Below are 25,735 nucleotides of genomic sequence, written 5' to 3'. Positions count from 1 at the left end.
CAATGCTGTCACGCCTGTCAGAAATGCTCACATGTAAATTTTAGCATCAAGACAACAGTGGTTTGGTATGTTTGGTAAAGGAAGAACAGCTATTAGATTGCATATAGTTCCAGATTTGTCTGGCCTCCCGAGATTGTCTTTTAAAGTACAATAACCCATGTGGAGCTGTCACATGCACGCACGCACGCACAAACACACACAGAACAGAGCAGATGGGTGTGTTTTTAGTATGCAAATGTAAAAGCTCCGAGTTTCATGTCCTAGCCAGGATTTGAACCCAGATCTCCCACATGGGAGACCAATCCTCTACTGCTCTTCCAAGACGGAATCCCCACTTGGCCTAATATTAGTGCAGGAACCAAACTCCCCACATAGGACATAGGCTACCCCTACCCGGGTAGAACAGAACGTGACATTGTTTAATCATATCTTTAAGATGTCCCCTTCATGAAATGGATTGTCACAAGTTTAACTTGCAAAAGTTAAACTACTGCAAAAGTCATGAAAGGTATCCATTCAGTGATTCACCACACCACAAAAGAACGCCTACCCTGAAAGAGGGAGTTCCAAGTCAATCCTTTGTGGTGGTCTACCTGCTGGATGTTTTTACATCATACTTGCACAGATGGTCTATAGGTAGTGTCCCTACATCCCACCAGGATGCCAATATTTGGTTATATTTTGAATCGCCAGCCTTTTATATAAGGCCTTATTATAGGCGGAGATGTCAAAAAGTGAAATCTTCAGAGCAATAATTCACTTTGGTCCTACTCTTCTATTACAGGAACAAAACCTGACCTTGACCATGTGTCTCTGATGTGTTTTCCTGCAGTTTCTTCTTTCCTTTTCTTCTTTTTTCATCTAGTGGTCTTGGATGCATACTCCCTTTTTTGCAATCCTTACTTCATACTGTGCCTTTCAAGCCTGGGAAAGCTTGTACGCACGCACGCACGCACGCACGCACACACACAGTGCAGTGGCTGCTGTTCCAGTCTTGTGTAACTCTTGTTGTGTTGGAGGCGGAGCAGTGTGCACAATGGCAAGGATAAGTGCAACAGACATCAACTCATTCTCTGCACACTCACAGGGTTCAAACAGTCATTCAAATACAAATACAAATTCAAAGTTATGGATTATGGAATATAGCATTTTCCAGGCATGGAATGATCAATGAAGTCACAATAAAGACAGAGTGATCATGGTTACTGTTGATTCATTTTAAAATCTAACCATACTTAAAGCCCTATAGGCTGATTTTGTAGTTAGGATTGATTGATTGATTGATTGATTGATTGATTGATTGATTGATTGAATACTTTATTAGTCAAAGATCTAACAGCACAAAAGTACAGTAACACTTGGGCTAAAAGGATGACACAAAAAAGTCCCGGGGATTTGTTTCCATTGTGCTCGTATTCAATTCATCAATAGAGCATAAAATATTAACACATTTATACATGTCATCAAAAAATACACATAGCTATATTTACAGAGGAGAAAATTTGAAAAATGGAGTGGCAGTGTATATCGTTGCTGTCGGGCAGAAATCTAAATTTTTCTACTTTTTAATTATTTTAATAAATCAGTGCTATTGAACACCCTTTATGTCTGTGTGTGGGTTTTAGAAATGTTGAACCAATGAAAAGTAATTAAAAAAGCGCCCCAAACCACCTAACTCCACTTGAGTTGTATTTGGGTAAAGGGATGATAATATAAGGACACGTTCAAGTATTTTTTCTTTTTCTGAAAAGTTAATATTTTGGACATAGCTGGTTTCTGCCTGACAGCAGAGATGTTTCCTCATATCAAGGGGATTTAATATCTATCTTTACTTGTAATTTTCTGACACTTTTTCGAGACATTTTTGAAAGAGGCCAGTGTTTCACATCCTTTTATGGATGATGTCAGAGCATTCCACATTTTGGTGGCAGAGTTGTATATAAAATTAAAACTGCACTATGTAACCTTTTCATAATGAATAAAATGTGTGTCTAATCTGTATGGTAGAGTATGTTCATACAATATGACAAAAACTGAAATAATTATTTTTGGTCCCCGTAACTCCACATTGTCACTCCAGTCAGAGCTTAGTAGCTTATCGTCTAATGTCAAGCATACAGCCCGCAACCTGGGTGTGATTTTTGACTCAGACCTTTCTTTTAACCCACAAGTCACACGCGTCGTTCAGACATGTTATTTCCAGCTATGAAACATTGCCAGAATTAAACCCTTTATATCACCAGCAGACCTTGAAAAGGTAACTAGTGTCCTGTAAGTCCATATGGGCTGGGCTTCCTTTGGAAGCATGACACTTTAATAAAGAAAAAATCAATCAATCGGTAATTCACGCAGTCATTTCATCACGTTTGGACTTTTGTAACTCTTCATACTCTGGCCTCTGTAAAAAAGCCATTTCCCGCCTCCAACTGGTACAGAATTCAGCTGCAAGACTACTAACAAACACTAAGAAACGCGATCACATTACACCCACCCTAGCTGCACTTCACTGGTTACCTGTTAGATTCAGAATAGATTTTAAGATTTTACTTATAACTTTTAAAGCCCGACAGGGACTGGCCCCCAGCTACATCAAAGACTTGCTGGCCCCCTATGTACCTGGGCGCCGCCTTAGATCCACGGGTACGGCTCTCCTTACAGTCCCTAAGTCTAATTTCGTCACCCGGGGCAATCGGGCTTTCACATTCCGGGCGCCCACGCTTTGGAATGCCCTGCCCATAGAGCTGAGGCTAGCAAGATCCGTGTCTTCTTTTAAATCACTTCTAAAAACCTACCATTATGTTAAGGCCTTTTCTTAGATGTTTTGCCTTGTGCTTTTGGGTTTCATATTATCAGCTTTTAATTGCTCTTTCTTCATTATTAATTGCTGTAATCATGTGACCTATTGATTATATGTGTTGCTTTTATGTATGTTGTTTTAACCTGTGTGGTTATTATGCTGCCCTTTTATATGTAAAGCACATTGTAACCTTGTTTGGAAAAGCGCTATATAAATAAATTCACTAGCATTATCATTCATTAATATAGCCTACCTTAGACAACTGGGGTGGTTATATTTTTTTATCCGTGCTCTTCTATTGAGACATTTAGATTGTGTCAAAGGTCACGTCTCACCGAGACACAGGATCTGACACGAATTTTGACCTGATGGTCAAGATTCAATTTATCCCCTGAGCAAGCAGGCAGTCTCTATATCAGCTCACTGGTAAAAAATGTCAGCACTTGCACAGGAAAGCGGGTTCAAATCCGTGGTAGAAGAGTAAAGTTAGTTTTTGCCCATGTTTGTGTTACATTTGGGGGGGGGTACCAGATCGTAGGCGTTCCCTCTGGTGTTGTGACTGTGGGTGTCACCCCTGTAGTTACACAGGTATGTGGGCACTGGTCCTCTGAGTATCTTAAATACCAGTACCATTGATGTTTACATAACCCTGTCTTCTACCCTGAACCATCCCAAACTATAGCAAAGTGAGTTGGAGTATAGGTGGGTCATGGGCTTGAGGCCGAGTAGTAGCCGTATCAGTTTGTCTTGGGAGGTTTGAAGTTTAGTTTTTTGCGACATCGAGTGAGGGCTCTCCAGCTAGAGTCTTGTTTTTCTAGAGTTAGGTTAAAAAAGAAGAAAAAAAAACATGGCAGGCTAGTTTTATTTTTACTAAAGACCAGAGGCTGCGCAGGGGTATGCGCGCAACGGCTCGAGAGTATACCATAGCATTAAGGAGAACTCCTTCTAATGCTATGGACCAGAGCTAGGGTGTGCCGGTGTGCAAGCATAGACCATTAGTCAACCTAAATCTAACACACCCATGCATTATTCATTTGATAAGCTGCAGCTGTGTTGCTTACATCACGGTGCACTTTAAGCAGTGGCGGATAGTAACTAATAGGCCTACATTACTTTAGTACTGTACTTTATTTTTACTTTTACTGTAACAAAATGTTTTGAGTATCTGTACACAAAGACACATACACGGATGGGCAGGAACAAAAACAGTCTCCGGCCTTTGGCCATCTGGCCTGGCGGAGACAAAAAGCGGTGGGAACCCAACAAAATGCATGATTATGGTTTTAATATATACATAAGATAGATTTTATTTAGTAAAAAATATACAAATATATGAAGGAATTAGTACAAAATTGCTGTGCATATCTTTTGAGGCTAACACTGTGCAAATTATAAATGATTTTCTTATATGTTTATAAAGTTGAGGCAGGGTGGCCCCCAGAGGTTAGAGGGATGTAGCATCCCTCAGGGGTCCTTGAGGGGGTTCCAGGGGGTCCCCAGCTAAATGACTTATAGTGAGGAACCATGTTGACCTTAACAAGTCTATAACTGCGACAGCGTACAAATGGAACCAAACTGACCCTTATGGGCCCTTATGGAGTTAAATGAAACACTTGGGATTTTACAGTGTATATTGGGGTCCCACAGATACATGATTGTATCAATATAGGGGGTCCGTGGCCTAATGCATGTCAACAAATTTCCTTGAAATGAAAATCATAAAACCATCTATCCAAACATGACGATCTAAACTGCAAATGTACAAAGTGAATTGTAGAATCAACAGAGTCAGATGTTGTCTTGGTTGATTTCAAATTCTGAAACATTTCAGAAGGTTACGCTATTTTCTCATGAGCGGTTTGTGATAATAATGAGGGCTGTGTTTTCAAATATGAAAAATATGTCCTGGCATAACAAAGTGAAAGAGATACCATCAATGTCAAACTCGGCCCACAGCAACAACTTTCTGCTTTTGTATCGTGTGTGCATGATCTTTGCACCAGCAGCGGATAAATGATTGATTATCGTTTATTTATTTTTTTATAATCGATTAGTTCGATTAACTGTTACACTGCTAGTGCGGTTTGCAAACCTTTCTGGTGGAAAAGGCAATAAATGCCTGCTTGTTGAAAATAACTGGATTTTTCTGTACATGCATGCATGCTCATTCCATCCTATCATGTCATCCTCCTCCCCATTCACATTGGTTTGTTGGCTCGTGTATTCAGTTGTTTGTTTTTCCATCCTTGCTCATTTACTTTTCCCATCCATCCATCCATCCATAGCTCATTCACCATTCATTCTGACCTTCAGGGACGATATGCCTTATGTACTCGTACTGTATATACACTCCATCGTGTCATGGTGTCCTGCGGCGAAATGAGCTGACCTGCAAGATCACAATGCATCACGATGCGACTCGTTGTGAGCTTGCAGATCGACTCTTTCTGCCGCGGGACACCGTCGTGCGACAAAATATTCCTCGGGCATAAGCCATCCTTTCTCGTTCTGTCATACAGTGAACGCACTGATATTCCATTGCCTCAGGATTCCACTTGCAATCCAAAGAAATGCGGATTGAAACCAGAGCGAGCTCCAACACACTGATACTGCATGTACCATCAGGAGGCAGGCGTAGGAGCGCTGCTCAGAGTCCAAACTGAATATTGACCCACATTTACTAATAAAACATACAATGACAAGATTGAGGGGGGACAAAATCATCGTCGTCCAGTGATGGTTCAGTTCAGGTCAGGGGGCGTGAGTGTGGTGGGGGTCGCTGGAGCATTTGGAATGAGAGTCTACGAGAGAGAGAGAGAGAGAGAGAGAGAGAGAGAGAGAGAGAGAGAGAGACAGACAGACAGACAGACAGACAGAAAACAGTAGGGGAGAGAAGCCATGATGTCATTATTATTATTATTATTAATATTATTATTATTATGTTCACCCCTTTTTTCTCCAAATTGAGTCATTATGCCAATGAATTCCTTCCCACTACTTGCCACTGCTGTTTCACCCTACTGGCTTACCTGCCAGTGAGGAGCCCCCGACGGGAGGACATGGCTCCTCCACCCTACTCCTCCTACTCCTCCCTGTGTGACTCTGTGGTGGAGGGCAGGTACTTTACCCCCCCTGTGCCATCCGAGCACCCATGTTGTTATTCAGTGGTGGACAGTAACCAAGTACATTTACTTGAGTACTGTACTTAAGATTTTTTTTTTAAGTATCTGTACTTTACTTTAATTTGTATGTGTATGGATAGTGAATTAAGTGTGCAGTTTGTGAACAAAGCACCAGCTAACGCGCTAACGTGAGCTTTATGCGCTAACATCGATAACGTTGCTTATGGAGCTTTGGCCTTCGCTGTATGCGGATAGCAACGTGGAAGTAGGACCCATCAGCAATTTACTAAAATGTATATTAACGCTAAAATATATACAGTGTAGGCCCCTCAGCCTAAATGATAATAAGCCCAGGGGCCTCTTTGAGTCTTAACGCGTCCCTGCATAGCAGATTGGGGTGATTGGCGCTGTGTTTGGTCTACTTTAGTGTGGACTGTAAATGCCATGGCAGCCCCAGCTGAGCTCAATTTCTTTCTTCATTCTTTTCTCCTTCATTAACGGGTGAAGTAATGCGACACAAGCAAGGATTCAAGGCTTCTTGGCGTGTGTAATTGGCATAAATAGGTGAAAAGAATACATTTTGTTTTTCCTCCAAGGCGTCTAGTTGTTAGTATTTTAATAGTGCAGCTGTTCCAAATAAGGGATAAGACCCCAAGTTTGGCCAGTAAGTGTAAGATGACTGCCACCCACACAGACTGAATCACGCTGCAGTCAGACTAGTGTCATGTTACCATGACAGAAACATCATTTCACAACACAGCAGTTGTGTTCAATCTGCACAAGCAGACTAATATCAGCCCAGAGAAAACCATAAACAAGGGAAACACACTGTTTCTTCTTATTGATTAAAACAATGTGGTCATTGTTATGATTAAGAGCTCTCGATTAGGATTGCCTGTTTGATGATATTGGATCTAGTCACGGAAAAAGCTCCAGCTTTGGAAAAACCTGCTTTGGGCGCAGGCACCCTTGTGTCAATGTGAACACAGATGAAGCATTCAGTTGGTGCAGTGGTTCCAAAACCTTTTCTGGATCAGGGCCCACTTAAGAAATCTCAGAAGCATTCGCGGCCCACCCACCTGGCCACTTAACATGGCAGCCAAATGGGTGGGCCGCATGCATTTCAGAGCATGTTTATTTTAATGATCAATCAATCGATTGGGTTCCAGCTTGGATCAATGGAACTGATGTAGTATACTTTAAGTTCCCATTTATCGGTATCAAAATGAAAATATTTTCTTCAAGGTTTTAAAGGAAAACTTATTTTTTTTCATATACATTTTATATCATTAAAATAAATGTGTTGCCAATTATTTAGGGGTCCACTTGCAGTATCCCCATTGCCCTCGATTGGGCCCCAGCCCACAGGTTGGGCATCACTGAATTATGGATAACATTCATCGTGTTTCTGTAAAACTTGTGTGAGTGTTGAGGACGTGCTAACAGCAACTCATGCACAGCAGCTGTGTTGGAAATTAACAGCAGCTGTATTTTAACTTAAAAAAGGCGTCTGAAAGTGACACATTGTCATGTTACTATGTGAAATATTGACATGGATGATGAAACTGAAGGGCTTTGCAATTCCCAATTTGCTTCAAATGAAGCAGTGCAGACTTCAGTTAACACCACTAACTGCACCGGTAGCTCCGTCTCACAGTAATAGACCTTATTACGGGGTAGATAAGTACTAGAATGTCCAACTCAATTAGAAGTACTGTTACTCCACTTGAATATTACTTAAGTAGAACATTACTTGTGTTGAAAGTACATAGGGTTTAATGGTAGGGTAAGGGATATTCTTCGGTTAAAAGAAGGTTTTTTGTTAAAAGGCTAAAGCTCTATATTCTGATAATAATCATTATATATTGTTACGTAACATGGGTCTTCCCAGCTCTCCAGCTCTTTAATAATCAGTAAATACCTTTTAAGGTGGGTTGCCAATTCCAGCCAATCAGAAAAGAGTACCCCTTCATCGGCTTCAAATGTATAGTGTTCCGGTTCCAACTTTGTCTACTCATTTCTTTGTGTCATTCCAATTTCACTTGTTTATCCTGTATCCTGTATGAGTTCTCTCTCCTCATTGGATAAACTTGTATTATTTTCTCTTTTCTGTTTATTAAAGAGCTGGAGACGGGGAGACACATGTTACTGAACAAACACTCTATGAGTACTATCAGAATATAGAGGTATTTAACACTTATTTTAACAAGAAAATACCCCCCTTGTCCTACCTTTTAGTGGTTAATATAAGTGTGCAGTGCAGTGCAGTGTTTTCTTACAGCGTAGTCTCCAAAGCTCCGTCTCTCTCGGTGGAGGAGATAGCAGAGGACGGAGGAGATGGCAGTCTGCACCAACGTGAAGAGAAGCAGAGAGGACTTCACTCCTCTGCTCAGCCTCTGGAGAAGACAGGAGAGACACAGGCCTCGTGTTACTTACAGACGCATGCATGCACGCACGCACATTCTCTGTCACATAACCTGTCACAGAGGTTTAGTATTTCATAATATTCATGAAAGAGTGATAGTGTCATTTTTTGGGGGCCGCTGTGCTTTATAATGCACATGTTTGAGCGACTGTACTTACCACGGTGGGATGTTTGGTGACAGTGTTTGCTGTGTGAGCATCTGTACAGTACTTGCCACGATGTGGTGTTTGGTGTTTGTGGACAGTGTTTGGTGTGTGATGCTGCGTTCACACTGGCAGCTACAAAGATACAGGCTACCATTCTTTTTCAATGGAAGGTGAAGACATGAAGATACAAAGATGCATCCGACATTTGTAGCTGCTACATAAGCTACAGCAGCTGCAAAGCTACAAAAACGTTGAGCTGGTTTCAACTTAAGCTTGAAAGATACAAATATGCTGCGTAGCTTTGTATCTTTTCTTTTGTATCTGCCAGCGTGAACGCAGCATGAGCGTCGCTACTTGCCACGTGTGGTGTTAGGTGACAGTGTGGTGTTTGGGAACAGTGTGTGGTGTGTGAGCGTGTCTACTTGCCACGGCGTGGTGTTAGGTGACAGTGTTAGGTGACAGTGTTAGGTGACAGTGTTAGGTGACAGTGTTAGGTGACAGTGTTAGGTGACAGTGTTTGGTGACAGTGTGGTGTTTGGGAACAGTGTGGTGTGTGTGTGAGCGTGTCTACTTGCCACGGCGTGGTGTTTCTCATCACAGGTGTCGTGCTCCGTCTTGACACACGGCGACTCAGCGTTTTTCCCCAGGTCCACGGAGTAGATGATCAACGCCAGGACCGCCAGGGCCACGGACACCACGCTGACCACCAGACACACTCCCAACTGACCACAAGGACAGTTCAATGTCAAACCGTCACATGTTGGAATGACAGTAGCAGCAGTGGTTATCAGAGTGGAGTCCGGCGACCCCCCAAGGGTCCTTTTGGAGGTTCCAGGGGGTCCCCAGCAAAATGAGAAACAGTTTAAAGGCAGCCCTATTTGATATTCTGATCTACAAGCCTCACAAGCGTAAAGGTATAGATCTGCTATTTTGCTATTGCTCTTACGGGGGTCCCTGGCACAAACTCTTTTCAGATGGGGGTCCACAGACAAATATATATCAATTTGGGGGTCCTTGAATGTTGGATAACCACTGGTAATGGTAAGGGTCATAAAGTAGGTGATGGGCATACAGTAAATATATGTGTGTGTGTGTGTGTGTGTGTGTGTGTGTGTGTGTGTGTGTGTGTGCGTGCGTGCGTGCGTGCGTGCGTGCGTGCGTGCGTGCGTGCGTGCGTGCGTGCGTGCGTGCGTGCGTGCGTGCGTGCGTGCGTGCGTGCGTGCGTGCGTGCGTGCGTGCGTGCGTGCGTGCGTGCGCTTGGGTGCGTGCGTGTTCAAACTCACAGTTTTCCTGCTGCAGTATTTGTCCAATATGATGGCAGCCACTCCTGCTGCGATGAACTGTAGATAAACAAATGTTAGAGCAGAGCATTGGTAGCTGATCAACATAATCCCACTGTTTCTGGATCCATTGGACCTGGACCACTGGTGCATGTCTTTCCTCCTCTCTAACCTTTTTGTCTCTCTACATTGTCCTGAATAATAATTTTAAAGTATTGTAATCTTGTGTGCCCTATATACAGTATATATTACAGTATATATTATTACAGCTATCTATATCATATATAAACATACAACATTTTCCTGTTAATTGTTCATTTTTAGATCCCGCGTTTGTTGGCTAAACATCATTGTGTGGTTAATAAATCACACGTCTGTGAATGACATTTGTAAATCAATCTTTTGGCCGGAGACTATTTTCAGCTAGACTTTACAAATCAATCTGTGCTAACAATAACGTTACTTTGAAGTTACACGTTTCAGGTGCTGAAATTAAATGGAATCCAAAGGCTTTCTAGAAAATCCAGCAAGCCAGGGTATGCTTTGGAAAAATGTCAAGTATACAGCGAGTCGTATGTCAATGGGCTAGACCAGGGGTCTTCAACAGGGGGTCCAGGACCGCTAGGGGGTCCTCAGAGTTACTACAAATCTTTGTGTGATAGGATTTTTTTTTACATTAATCACTTCAACTCTAGCATCCCTATTCTGAGAACTTTAGCCACAAATAGCAGATCTACAAGCTCACAGCCGTTGTGAGCTTGTAGATCTGCTATTTTCAGTAAAGAGGTTTAGAGTGGAGATAAAAAAGAGCGGACCAAGTACAGAGTGAAAGCTCAGGTTTTCTAAGTATTGATAGTTTAAGTGGTTAATGTCTGAAAATACAAATGAACATAAATCCAACATACACTGATGACAAACAAGTCTATGAAGCTATCTATGAAAAAGTAATATGTAGTGGGAGGGTCCCTTCTTCATCTCTGTCTCAGCTAAGGGGTCCATGACCTGAAAAACTTTGAAGACCAAGACCCCTGGGCTAGACATATCAGACCACTGGTACTTTAAATGCTGATCACATGAAGATTAAGTGCTACTGGAAATATTTATATCAAAGCATTGTATTGGTCTACTCTACATAGGAGCCAAATAATGAACCAATGGGTCTGGTCTGATACATTTGCTGCATAGCAGTCTTTAATTATTAGCATTGTGCAAACAAAGATGTTGGGAAGACATTTGGGATGTTTCACTTGATGTATACATACTGTAGTGTATTGTATATACAGTCTAAGTAGGTATTTTTTGTTGGTTTTGGGATGGTGTATGTATACTTTGTGTTAAAGCACAGATCGTAGTATAATAGACCAATTATTTGTTTACCAACATTGAGACTGGACACACAGGTGATTGTTTCATGCAATCAATTCCCAACATATTGTTTCGGGGTGCGCTGGTTTCAGTACATTCAACCTCCTCTTGTGTTTTGGCTAGTGAGGCGCGTCCTAGTGAGACATGACAGAATGGGTTTCATTTGGTGCCGGCCTGCGCGCGCATACTGGTTCTTATCAGTGTTAAGGGGTCTATACACATGACAATAACGTTGAACTGGTCTGAACTGAACTGATGTTAACTTGGCATACTGTACTATGTCAAAGTTACACACTTGGGGCTATATTGATTTTGAACTGGGTCTCTCTCATCCCAATACTAAAACTTCCATCCGCATGTTCTCCACTTGCGTCGTTTCCTCGTGTCTTAGGCTCATAGACGAGGACAGAGGAATCGATCAGGTTCACTTTAAGGCTAAGTCAGCGTCATTTGGAAGCGACAGCAATGACTTATGACGTGTCACACATCTGGATCTCTGGACCACTCCAGAGCCCCGGGGGTTGTCATGTGGAGGAGGACAATCATCACGCATTCCGATTAAAGTCCCACAAAAGACTTGATGTATCCCCTCTGATCCTCGTTCCAAGCGGCTTGGAGAGCCTCCTATCTCCTCACTCTCGGCTCCCTAAAAGCGAATGAAACACCTGAACCTCCATATTCTGGAGGGAACATCAGCACAAAAATAGCCGAACTACAGGCTCACAACGTGTCGCTTGTTATATCGGCTATTTTTGGCAAAGAGATTTGGTGCAGACGGGGGGGGGGGGGGGGGAGCGGTCCAAGTACAGAGCCAACTCAGGTCCAGTTTACCAAGTTTAGAGGGTTTCAGTGGTTAAAGGGATAGTTCACCCCCAAAGATGACCTTTTTTCTATCGATAGTAGGCAGCGGTTTCGGTAGGAGACACAGAGGAGTCTCCTACTCCTGGAACCACTGCCGGTCAGCAAAAGTCTCCATGTGGTGACTAATCGATAGGAAAAAAGTCATTTTGGGGGTGAACTATCCCTTTAAGCTCTGGGACGCAAACGATTCCCGGGTCACGCCGGAGGACGGAAGGAGGCGAGGAAGCATGACTTTGATTTGACTGGTGTGTTCCGCAGGGCTCACCCACCGACAGGCCGCTCCACCACGGTACTCCCAGGGTGACCACCTCCGTGAACTCAGTGCAGTGGAGAGGAATGGAGTAGAGGATGACCATCACCCCCAGCATCACCTGGGTCACCTAAAGATACAGATACACAAACCACTCAATTCAATCATGCATGCGCACATTTTCGTGTCGGTGGGCTCCATATTACCAATTATCATCTACAGGATATGACTACACCACTGGTGGACACCATGGTCGTATACAGGTTCAATGGAGGGAAAAGAAACAATGGTGATTGTCATGACTATTCAAATAATAATATGATTTGAAATAGTCACGACAATCACCATATCATAATATTATTATGATATTAGGAGTATACTGTTGGTGGGTGTAGTAGTAATGGTAGTTGCAGTGTGTTTAAAAGGAAGAAACAAATTATCCCGACGAATAGCGGAATATATACAAGCTGGAAGAAATGTGTGAAAATGTGTAAAACATTTCTACCTATAATAACATGCACAAAACAGGGACACTATAAAAGGAAGATATCCTCCAAAAGGATCTTCTCCCAACACACACACACACACACACACACACACACACACACACACACACACACACACACACACACACACACACACACACACACACGCACACACGGCTCACCCCCAGGGCTTTGGGGTCTCCCTTCCGGACACTGGCCCTCAGGGCTTCCTGTCGGTCACTGAGCTTGCCAGCGTTCTCGTCCTCGATGACTCGCACCGACAGGTCCCTGGCCACTGACACCATGGTGGCCTCGCTCCAAATACCCCCAGGGCCTTCTCAGCGTCTTGGAGACACACATACTGTCAGTCACTTTATACATCATAGAATATCGTCGCTGTCGGGCAGAAACCTCCTATCTCCATATTCTAACTGTTTGTGTTTTTTCGTAAATCAACACCCTACTTAATGATCATGCTACGTACAGTTTTGTGCCAGGGACCCCCAATACAACATTTGTGTTGTTAAAATGTTAAAAATAATTATCCATATTTATTCAAGATTTTTATTTTTTTTTTTTAGATCTGCAAGCTCGTAGATCTATAGGTTTAAAGTGGACAAGTGGTTAAACTGATTTTGATGCCATATTAACTACTTTGGGTGGGGTCCCCCTGGAACCTCCCCAAGGAACCCTGAGGGTCTCCGGACCCCACTTTGAGAACCACTATCCAAAGTTACTTTACTTATTTATGTGTTTATATATTTATTTGTGTGTGCGTGCGTGCGTGAATGTGCATGTGCGTGTGTGTTGTCGTGTGTGTGTGTTTCATATAGATTATTTGCCTGCCTATACGCCATGTGTCAAATAAGTGCATTTCTCTTGTGGGATCACTAGTTTTATCCAATCTTTATAATGGGATCTGATAAAAGAAATGCTATTGATGCAAAATGATAACCCCCCCAAAAAAAAAGTCCCACCAGGACACATTCCTCTTTGTAATGTTCGACAGAGAATATACAGGGTTCTAATAGTTTCACCATCGTGTCCTACCCACTGAACGCATGCACAAACGACATAAATAACATGCACGGTATCAACCACTGCCCCTCTCCGACTTACTTAGTCGTGGATGAATAGCAAAAATAAAAGACTTATATAAGTTCAACATGTCGTGAGCTTGCAGATGTGCTATTGTCGCTATTTCTTTTTTTGAAAATGTTGCCCATAAAATCGGGACTCCGGGGTTGTTAATAAGAAGAATAGCTGATCATCCTACCTCTTTCTCCTCCTGACCAGTCCAACAGTGGTAGAAGTGACCATACAATGCTATACATAGGCTATAGGACGGGCCACTCCTTGAGATCTGGTTAGATTTCACAACCTCCAGGTCCTTGTCCTACTCCTGCGAGTGTGTGTGTGTGTGTGTGTGTGTGTGTGTGTGTGTGTGTGTGTGTGTGTGTGTGTGTGTGTGTGTTGCTGTAAAATGACTCTTTACTTTGTTTGCGTTTGTCTGCGTGCGTGCGCGCGCGCGAGTCAGAAAAGTAGCGCTGATCTCTATTCTAAAGGTGCGCTCGTTTTGCCACCGTGCGCTTTCATGGAGCGCATGGATCAACGCACGGCGCGCTCGGCGGAGCGCCAGGAGGTGAAAACCAAACCCATCCGTGTGGAGTGGACGGTCCTCCCTCGTTCCTTTGCTTTTTGGTTTACGGGATATTACAGCAAAAAAGTTGATCTCACGCACGGTAACGGAGGAGTAGGCTACTTTGATGTGTGAAGGAGACACCCTGTTTGCGCCAAAGATTTCTGCATACTTTTAAAAACGTTTTTTTTTTTCCCCTTCATGTAAGTAGTACCAGATTTTTAATAGCCTAATAATCATTTTCGATTGAAATGTTGATTGGACATTGTTGTTCTGCATAGACCGAGATTCTAGGGCAGGCTAATGATTGAAACGGTTATAATGCAAATCATTATTTATTCTTTGTTAACATACTGGCAGCAGCATCTATAGATTGGTTGTTTTATAGGCCTAGAGAAAGAGACGAGACGGGGGTTCTTCTACCATCACTTTGGACACGGTCGGATAGTTTACTTTACAGCCTGATCGATGATCAGTTAGGCTAGATATAGACCAGTTTCAGGCCACGCGACACTGTCGCACACTATATGGCGTGTAAATGGACTATTACACCTTAAACCTGCAATCCGTAACTGTTTAGGCAAACTTCTCGAGATTTTAACTCAGGTCTATACCGTGTGAGAAAGCAACTAGCCTACCTCATGCATGTTGTCATCCCGTTATTGTGCTTATAAGCTTCATACAGCCTACCTGACAACCAGTAGGCTAGGGTGTCCTACCCGACCGCCACAGCCTCTAAAAGTCTCAATGGAGTCCATCTCCATTAAACCACTGCAGACAGTCAGATGTCAATCACATCATGTGATAGTTATATGGATACAGGTCCAGGGGGCACCTAAACCTTGTTGTGGGCACATTAAATTGTCTTTTTTTTCTTCTTTTTTTTTTTCAAAATGTAAAAAAGATTAAAGAATAATATTCTTTGGACAATGGTTGGAAATAATATAAAGTATGCATGATTAATTTAACATGCACGGTAGCCTACATTATTATCAGACCTTGGCTTCAACTTCTTGTTTATCCCCAAAATGACTGACTGTCACAGGTTTTGTAGCAATTTGTAGCATTTGTGGAAATATTGGGCCTAAAATGTAATAACAAAAATACATATGATATGTATTTGCCCCCTCATTGGCAGAAAATTAATATAAAATCATTAAGTATTTTTTTTAAATCGTGCCCATGTTCTCAGGGGCCCAGTGTTCCGGTTACCATATTTAAACATACTGTTGGAAAAGGTTACCTACAGGCTATAGGCTATTAATGCCTTGATAAAAGAATGTCAGACCGATGTCTATAACCTTTTATTCATTCAAATGCTGCTAAAATGCTCAAATGCTGCTAAAGAATGGTTCAGGGGTCTTGCATAACTCAACCTTAAAACCCATTTGATTAGTTACCAAACATGTTTTATAGCATTGTTTGTGCATGATTCCCAATAACTCACTTTCAACATGGCGTCCTTGCATGATACTATACGTGATTTCCCCCCCCCTCATTATTTTCAAAAATCTTCAAACATTGACTGATCAAGTTCACAAGGTGTTGCATCATGACGTATTTTCATGTAATTTTTTTTTGGTGAAATATATTTGGTTACGTAAAGGATTTAGGCTACTATTCAATGGTGTCCAGTGGTTCTCAAAGTGGGGTCTAGTGACCTGCAGGGGTCTTTGAGGCCCTGCAGCCTTAGCCGGGGCCCCCCTTGTAACCCCTTCAAGTTGAGGGGGTTCCAAGGGGTCCCCCAGCTGAATTGTTGATTGTTAGTATAGGAACCAAATGGACCCCTACAGGTCTGTAAGAGTGTACAGATGGAACCATTATTTTGTACACTATTAGAGTTATAGTGGTCTGTGTGGCCCTAATGGGCCAAAAACTGTGGGTCCACTGGACTAGTAGGCTACAGGTCATTCCAGATTCAAGTACTGAAGAATGGCGCCCCCTGCTGGAGCTGTCAACCTGGCCTTGCACTGCTGGTACCCACACTGACCACTAAAGCATTGATTCTCAACCTGTGGGGCGGGGACCACTGGTGGGCCGTGAGGGTATTGCAAGTGGGACCCCAACTAATTGGCAAAACACTAAGATTTTTATGATAATATACAAATATAATGTTTAATGTTTTTTTATTTTTACCTTGGAAAAAAATGTCTTTGTGATACCGAAAAATATGAACTTAAAGTATAGTTATTTATCCAGGCCGGAACATATTCGATTGTTTGATCATTAAAATAAACATGCACGCGGCCCACCCATCTGACCACTTGACTGTTGTCGTGTTAAGTGGTCAGATGGGTGTTATAGGACCTCTTGTGTAATAACAAAAGCAAATGCTTTTGATATCTGATCCAGAAAAGGTTGAGAACCACTGACCACTATAGTCAAAATAGCCTATCAAATAACACAATTCCCCTCTATTGAAGCTGTTGTTTGTCTGAGAGCCTGTCAAAACATTTCATAACCCACTTTGGAGTTCCCACTGACTGGTTGAAAAACACACACTAAAACCCTCTATAGTGAACAAATTCATCAGGACTGGCCCTATACTTGGTTACTCTTGTTTTCCCAATAGGCTACACAAAGTTTCTTTTGTTTACCGTTTGACTAATAAACCACCCTGATTTGAATAAAAGCTCTCCACTTCCTCTGAACATCATTTATCGATTTCACTGTCTCACGGTTGTTCCTCCTCCTCGGCCCTGTCTTTTTCCTCCGCACATCTGTTTCCCATCCAGCAGCATTCCATCGTTTCCTCGGGGGGATTCGGACATGTGTTTTTCATGAACTAATGCTCTCTTTCTCTCTCGCGCGCGAACACACACACACACACACACACACACACACACACACACACACACACACACACACACACACACACACACACACACACACACACACACACACACACACACACACACACACACACACACACACACACACACACACACACACACACACCCCCTCTGTTTCACAATCTCCTTTCCCCCTTCACTCACTTATTCCTGAGTTATGCTTAATTGTGCGTGGGTGTCGTGCACAGACAACAGCAGATCTACACTGTAGATCTGCAGTTTTCGGTGCGTGACACTGGCGAGCAACTAGGTATAAATCACTCATGAGCACACTTAAACGTATTGAGTACACACACGCACGCGCACCCACACACACTTACATACACACACACCACCACTTAATTTTATGTGGCTTCATGCAGTCCGTTGCTCTGTTAAGTTTTGTGTAGTGTGTTGTGTTGTGTTGTGTTGTGTGGTTTGGCAGGCTGTTTGTCTGTTCATGTGTCTGTTTCTATTTCAATGCTGCTGCCCTCAGTTGCATCATCGTGCACATTATCTAGCATCCATTACAATCACAACTGCTTTTTAAACTCTCACTTCCTGGGAACACTTTGGTGCACTATATCGCATTACAGTACACATATACTATTATACAGGCAGGTACAGAAAAGGGGGCTAAGGGACCAGTCGAAATTTACATAAGGGGGGGCATGGAGGAAAATAGGGGAGGGTCATGCCTTTCTAATTTTGGTCCAAGGGAGGGTCAGCTAATTTTACTTTGAATCCAAGGGAGGGTCATGCAATTTTGAATTGATAAAATAGTCCGTTTTTATATACCTTTTTAGTACAGCAGAACAGTGGTCAATGACCCCTCTCCATTTCAAAGGATACAAAGAATTCAAATCAAGTAACACCTTGTCTATTTAGAATCAATGACGGTCGTTAACAAGCCATCAACGCACAGCGAGTGTGAACGACCCAGTCAAATCTATTCAGCGTCTTAACGATGGTGGTTGAACAATTAAGCAAAACTTCAACAGGCGTTATTGGAGAGATGCATTATAAATAGGCCTACTATAACTGGATATTCATAATCATTTGAAGTAATTCTGTGCATGTGATTAATGTGGATCTATATGGACAGTTGTGTATAGATGCCTAGCTCCACTAGTAAAACCAGAAGCATCAGGCCATAATTGATAGCCTAATTTGTTTTATGTAGGCAACAGTGTAGTTGTAGTCACTGTAGTTGATAATTAAAAGGGCAGAGTGACAAAAGTTTTAAACTACTGGTTACCAAATATTCAACTTTCTTCAATCTGACCAGGATTCAATGGGTTTCCCACATGTAAGATGAGAACACTATCCATTCTGCTACCACTACTACAGATACACTGTGCATTTAGCAAGACTGACTACACTACAGCAATGTTCTAATCAATGTGGAAAGCAAAACATTGGACATATCAGTTTTAAATGTCATGTTGTATTTGATGGGGAGGGTTAGGGGTGTCAAGAATTTCACAATACGATACATGATGTTGGGCATGATATCGATATGATATATTATTAATGTTCTTTTCTCATGTATCATCAACATTGGCCATCATCTTATAAATAACGTTATAAAGCAAGTTAGAAACAATTACAAAGTGCTTTGTACACACAAATAAATACATTTGTGCAAGCTTAATGGAGAAGTGAAGTTCTCACTAACTATAAACCCATTGTTTCAGAGGACAGATAGACACTAATATAACAAATATAATATAATATAAGACTGCATAACTATAAATTCCACAAACCTCATATTTTTGTCATCTGGACTTTACCAACCAAGTGCAGCCTAGTTATTTCCAACAGCTAAAAAAAATCTATAATACCAGATACAGTATAATACAATCTTAGATTAGATGTAGGCCTATTTGAGAGTGCAGATGCATGTCACATTAACGAGCGTCAACGAGCATCAGCTGACACACAACACCTCCCCTCTGCAGTGCTTTAAACTGAAAGTGACTGACTGGAGTATTTTTCTCTCCAAAATACCTTGAATATGATGGAGGACATGATTAATAATTACTATGATTATGATAAGCTTTACATTTCATATCATACAGTAAAAACTCCTAACTTTCACCGGCAAAAAAAAAGAAAGTGTTTTTTTTTATAAAAAAAACAATAAAACAAATATTACGATACAGTATGACATCATGACAATACCTATCATCACATTTTAATACCACGATAGGCTATATCGTGACACAATATATCGTGACACTTCTAGGCGGGGAGGGTTAGGCCTACTCTTTTTTTTGTAATCACTTGGGGAGGGTCATTGAATTTTTTTTTTTGTCAAAGGGAGGGTCATGGCATTTTAGATCAGGGCACATACATTTCCTCCATGCCCCCCCTTATGTAAATTTCGACTGGTCCCTAAAAACCTTTATTTTTAACAAGGCATTTAACAAGGCATTTGCCTAGATGGACTATAGCTGACCTTTGATCTGAATTTTATTCATTTCACTGTTTTATTATTATTATTATTATTATTTTAGTTTTTGTTTGATATGTAGCACTTTGAGATTTGGTTCAAATATAAAGTGTGTTACAAATAAAATAAAACATCATTATAGTTACACTATAATCACTTAAATACATTATAACAATATCACTTTAATACAGTATAACAATATACTGTACTATTAGGCTATGCTATATCGTTTTGGCCCAACTGCAGTGGTTACCAGTTTTGAATTGATTTAAAATGTTTACTGTTTTAAAGCTCTTATTGGTCTAGCTCCTCCATACATTTCCCATCTGTTAACCCCACTTCCTGCCCCAAGGTTACTTAGATCATCCACTCATAAACTCCTTTCATTTCCCATAACACGGCTCAAAGCCAAAGGTGACGGGGCTTTCTCCGTAGCTGCACCTCAACTTTGGAATAATCGCCCATCGCACAATGAAGCGAGCCCCACCATCGATCGTTTTAAATCCAATATAAAGACCCAACTTTGTTTCTATTAAAAATAGCTTGTTGTTTTCTGTGCTTTTCGGTTTATGATTATAGGCTTTGTTATTGCTTTGTACGTACATGGACTGCGGTCAATATGCTGTTATTGGTCTTTTGGAAAGCACTTTGGGTCAACTGCTGTTGTTTTTAAACGTGCTATATAAATAAACTTATCTTGACTTGACTATACTACATTACAACATTATGCTACTCTGTACTATTAGGCTATACCAGTGGTTCTCAAACATTCTCATGTCAAGGATCCCCAAATTGATAATGTATTCTGCTGCTGACCCCGTTTGAAAACATTTTGTGACAGAGACCCCCATAAGAGAAGATGTGTCAACATGTTTCAAGATTGTTTGAAAATAGCCCATCTACAAGCTCACAACTTGTCGCATCACAATGCGTTGTGAGCTTGTAGATCAGCTATTTTCAAATACCCATACAATAAAGAAGGGCTTATGTGTTTAAACTGGAACCCCCTCAAGGACCCGGGGGGCCCCTGGACCCAACATTGAGAACTACTGGGCTATTACTAGCCTACTATATTCATACCCTTACACTATACTATTCCATTATGCTGCAGTATACTATACTATTATGCTATGTATGTGATTGTAAATTAATTCTTTTTTTTTTTTCAGGGACATGTCGTCGGCAGGGGCGGGGCCAGAGGCAGCAGTTGGACCCAGATTACATCGTTTCTTCCCCTTGTTTGACCCTGAGGCTGTCGCGGTGAGTTCAATATACCAGCCAGACAGTCAACCAGTCAGTCAGTCATCCAGACGACCAGAGCTACTTACATAGTGCAAGGTTGGCGTAAGGCTTAAGCAGTACATGGTTTTATGCAACAATCACGGTTAAAGTCATCAGGAGTCATCAAATCTAGGGATTATTCTTTCTTGGGAACAGATTGGTAGAGCATTCACATGAACCATCACTCCTGTCCTTTAAACTGAAGTAGTACTTCATTGCAATTCTGATACAGAATGTAAGAAGTGGGTATATATACTCTACCTCAGACTGGCATGTGTCTTTCTGTCTCTTTTGCTGTTTTATTTAGATGGAGTAGAGTGTAGAGACAGGGACGTTGAGGGAACTTAGGGCAGAGACAGGATACACAAGGCATTCTCAGACTCCCATGTGTCTTACCAAGCTGCGGCCACAAGGTGGAGACCAATGACCACATTGATTCATTGATCATGCATTACCTTTCACATTAATCTGCCTGGATTCATTCATGTTTTTATTGACAAAAATGTAAACATAAACATGTATTTGTAGTATCTGCAAAACTCAAAATATCTCTTATTTTGTAAGCTTATTGTCTTTCATTGTCTGCAAATGTGAGTGTAAACTGAGTGCCACATGTTCGGGAGGTAGCAGAGACATACAGACATATTTAATCAATAATAAATACATACAATGATACGATCAATTTGTGTGTGTGTGTGTGTGTGTGTGTGTGTGTGTGTGTGTGTGTGTGTGTGTGTGTGTGTGTGTGTGTGTGTGTGTGTGTGTGTGTGTGTGTGTGTGTGTGTGTGTGTGTGTGTGTGTGTAGGTGGTGACCATCCTGTTGGGACTGTTTCAGCTCCTATTGACAGCTTGTCTCTACTACCTGGATTCCAGTTTACCCAAACTCTTCCAACTGCCACTAGTTGTAGGAGCTCTTGTATGTGTTCTATTCTACCTTTCCTTTCTAGCTTTCTTTCTTGCATTAGCCCCTTTGTTACTCTTAAGCCCGAGTTATATTTAGCTACGTGCAGATGTCATGCGCCAAATTAGCTGATCTACAAGCTCATAACGTGTCACAGACTTATATTAAAGCTATAGTATGTTTTGAATAACCTAAATACAGGCTATGATTTGGGAAAACAACCATTACAGCACAACTGTGCCCAATGGGACTGATATCATATGCCATGTTCTCTTTCCTATTGCAGATTGTGGCGGCAGGATCACTCACCATGGCCAGTGAAAAGTCTCCCAGCAGACAGCTGGTAAGTCCATGTATAACAAAACAATGCAGTCTTACATAGCCAGGCAATCAAAGATCTCTACCAACTGATACAACTGGTGACAAATGAATGAATTCCACGAATGGGCTAAAACTGGGTGTGTAAACAATTTGAAAAAAAACAGAACAAAAAAAGAAGCATTGTGTAACCAATTCAAAGACTACTGTTCTAGCTTATTTAAATATATTATTTAGATTTCCCCAGATGTGTCAGTATACGCGGAAATCTCTGATCGTCTGGCTACGCAAGGCTACCAAGCCTGTGACATTTACAACGTGTCACATTGTGAGCTTGTAGCCCTGCTATTTCAATAAATATGCTTTTTTTTTGTAGCTCTGTTATTTTTGCATTTTTTTTTAATTTGTCATAATCGATTAATTTTTCGAGTTTGAAGTGTTGCACGCAGGGCCGGATTACCCGTAGGCCGTAGGGGGCGAGTGCCCTGGGGCACCAGCCAATGGGAGGCACCAAAAAAAATATATCTATTTTCAAATAAGAATGAAATAACATAACCCTAACCCTCACCCTAAAACTGAAATGAAGTAAACCAAAAACCGGAAAGAAACTAACAAAATCCGTAAAAAAAATCGAAATTTTCCGCGTGAGTGCACGATTTCGGCGCACACGGCCGACCTCCCCCAGCCTCAAGCCATATCTCCGCCCCAGGGAGCAGGGGGGGACCACTTCAACTTGAGGTCGCCCTGGGGCACCATATAGCACCATACTACTCCGGCCCTGGTTGCACGTCTAGTCTAATCGGAAATTAGCCTTTTTCAAACCCACTTATATGATTAGCATTCCACAATGTTATGTATCCATCTGTCTCTGTTCTGTTATTCCCTCAGCTTCGGGGATGCGCTGTCATTAACGTGGCTGGCCTGCTGGGGGCGCTGGTGGCCTTATGTCTCTACTCTTATTCGATCAGTTCCATTGGGGTGGCAGAGAACTGTGAAGGTCGTTCTCGTGACATTGCTGATGAGTATCACAACGATTATCATCAATCAATCAATCATTTCAAATGTCCCATGGAGGTCATGAAGGTCAGTGTTTATGTGTATATTAAGCCAATGGCATTCTTTATCACTGTTTCTCAAACAGTGGTCCACACACAACTAGCGGTCCATGGCATAATTACAGTAGCCTGGTAAACCCTCCCTCCAGAAATCTCATTTGTAATTTATTATGCGATTTTCCGGAGGGAGGGGCTTTACCAGGCTATACAGGTGGTCCATGGCGAGAAAATAAATAAATAAATAAAAATAATTAAATAACCTGCCATATTTAGCAATAATGTTTAAATGATCCATCAAATTTAAGATCTTTAATTTAGTTCATTTAATAGTGGATGAAAAAAAACTTGAAATAAAATAATGATTAAGGGTATACCTTGTGGCGTGCAGTGTCACACACCAAAGATCTACAACTCACAAATACATTATGAGCTTGTAGATCTGCTATTTTCGGTGTGCGACACCGGCGTGCAACTAAGTATAAATCTGTCTTTCAGATCATTAATGTTCAAATTAATAAAATAAAACTAAATTAGAAATGACTGTGTCATGCCTTGTTATATTCTAAATATACAGATAACAGACAACATATGTTGTGGGGGAGGTGGGGTGGGTCTTCGGCATTGTTCAAAATATGCTCGTGGTCCAGAGCTAAACAATTAATAAATATAAACATTGAGAACCACTGTTCTATACTATTCTACTGTAAATATAATTATATTATTGTAAATACATGTCATTCCTTCTCTCCTGCAGTCCATGGTCTGGTGTGTGACAGTGCTGCTGCTGGTCTACGACATACTGGCTGTTGTCCTGCACTCCCTCGTTTCTGTCTCCGCTCTCAAAGCACTCAGAGCAAACTGATAACAGAACAACAACACACAACAACAGACCCAAATGAACACACCTCCCCACGGTGGTCGTTGTGGTTCATTTTAACCACATGAACCCTGGCGTCCCTATTTTGGGCATTTATATTTTAGTTCAAAAATAGCTAAAATAGCTGATCTACAAACTCACAATTGGTTATTTGAGCTATTTGTTGTACGACAAAGTATATAGGGCTTAACCAAATTAACCCTAGTGTCCCGATTCTAGTCATCATAATATGCGGACATTTGGCGAAAATAACATTCAGCAAAAACAGCAGATCTAGAAGCCCACAATGTGTCATGTGGGCATTGTAGCATTGTGGGCTTGAACTAGGGGGGGGGGAGGAAGGGCCAAGTACAGGGCCCTGGAGGACTAGGTTCAACTAAGTAACTGGTTAAAGTAGTAGTTCACCCCAAAAATGACTTATTTTCTATCAATTAAACACCCCATGAAGCATTGAATTCATGGAGTTGTTTTAACTTTTATCGCATTCCTAAGCCAATAATTTGATGACCGGCGGTCTCTCCGGTAGGAGACACAAATAATCTCCTTTGTGTCTCCTACTGGATACATTAAATCTACACAAATTCAATGCTTCATAGGGTGTGTAATTGATAGAAAATAAGTCATTTTTGGGGTGAACTACTCCTTTAACAATGGAAATGGTGTGTACTATATTATTTTAAATCTCAAGTCAAATGTCTATAGTTCCAGTATGGCCCTCTACTGGGGACTATGGTTTGTGTATTTAAATGAATTGCATCACTCAAAATGACTTTTTGCTGAGCTGTTGATGCTATGACAATATGACAGCTAAACACATGTTTATGTGTGTGTATTCAGTGAATGTAAATGTTTACTTTTTTAATTGTATTGCTAGGCCACACGAACAATCAAATTGGGTCATGTTTTACTTGCAGTGGAATATGAGTTGGAGTAAGAGCCTTAGTCTTCAGCATCCTACGAGTAAACAATGTCATTTGCATATATAACATAATGATAATAGCCTAATATCACACATTATGTATTATTGTATATTCATGATGTGTGGTGTCATATTTTTTATGCTTTTGTCTGTTTCCTGTTGTGTATAAAATAATGTTAATAAGCAAATAATGAAATAAATAAGAAAATGTTTTGAGACTGAGGTTTTCCAAACTGTGTTACTTATTTTTAATGCATCTTTCAAATGTCAAGAATCATTTGCCATGATAAAACACTTAACAGTATTGAGTGGACTGGGTGGGCCAAACACATAAAACTGCACTGCTGCCACCGCCCCAACTAATCTAATTATGAGCCTCCATCAAGAGGGTTTGGTCTTCTAGTAGGGTCTAAATGCCGTTTCAGACAACTTTCTACATTGTCAACAATATTTTATGAGGAAAGAAAATAATTCCCTGCCCTAAAATGACAATATTTGCCAGTGACACAACTGTTCCAAACAGGCTGGCAGCAGCAGATGGAATATTGCTGTCACGTAGGGGTTTCCCTTGGAATCAGCTGAGCGCAGGACTGTACCACTTTCGTAGCAAATAGGGGGCATCAACTGTTTAATTACCATTTATAAATGTAATATAATTCAGCACAACGTGACAATAAAAACACGAACGACTTCAATACCAAGGCCACGGTATATATCCAGCTGCTGTC

The 25,735-nt window shown here is 41.3% G+C and overlaps 2 protein-coding genes across 2 annotated transcripts; one reads left to right on the top strand and one right to left on the bottom strand.

The window, feature by feature from the left end:
- Positions 1-3,949: 3,949 nt before the first annotated feature.
- LOC308074517 (membrane-spanning 4-domains subfamily A member 12-like) lies at positions 3,950-14,156 on the bottom strand. Its single transcript, XM_080413985.1, has 7 exons — positions 14,008-14,156; positions 12,914-13,076; positions 12,266-12,376; positions 9,774-9,830; positions 9,066-9,212; positions 8,199-8,315; positions 3,950-5,598 (listed from the first exon to the last, which is right to left on the bottom strand). Exons 2-7 carry the CDS (start codon positions 13,034-13,036, stop codon positions 5,539-5,541), a joined length of 615 nt encoding a protein of 204 aa, XP_080270111.1. The 5' UTR covers positions 13,037-13,076; positions 14,008-14,156; the 3' UTR covers positions 3,950-5,538.
- Positions 14,157-14,442: 286 nt separating this feature from the next.
- Positions 14,443-24,729, top strand: LOC308074524 (uncharacterized protein). The gene is made up of 6 exons (XM_080413996.1): positions 14,443-14,573; positions 20,826-20,916; positions 21,743-21,853; positions 22,125-22,181; positions 23,045-23,239; positions 23,966-24,729. Coding segments are annotated over exons 1-6 (564 nt in total). The 5' UTR covers positions 14,443-14,571; the 3' UTR covers positions 24,074-24,729.
- Positions 24,730-25,735: the final 1,006 nt, after the last annotated feature.

Source organism: Gymnoscopelus braueri (genome assembly GCF_963280865.1).
Source record: "Gymnoscopelus braueri genome assembly, chromosome: 2".
NCBI lineage: Eukaryota > Metazoa > Chordata > Actinopteri > Myctophiformes > Myctophidae > Gymnoscopelus > Gymnoscopelus braueri.
The sequence above is the reverse complement of the archived record's forward strand: the minus strand, read 5'-3'. Positions and strand labels throughout refer to the sequence as shown.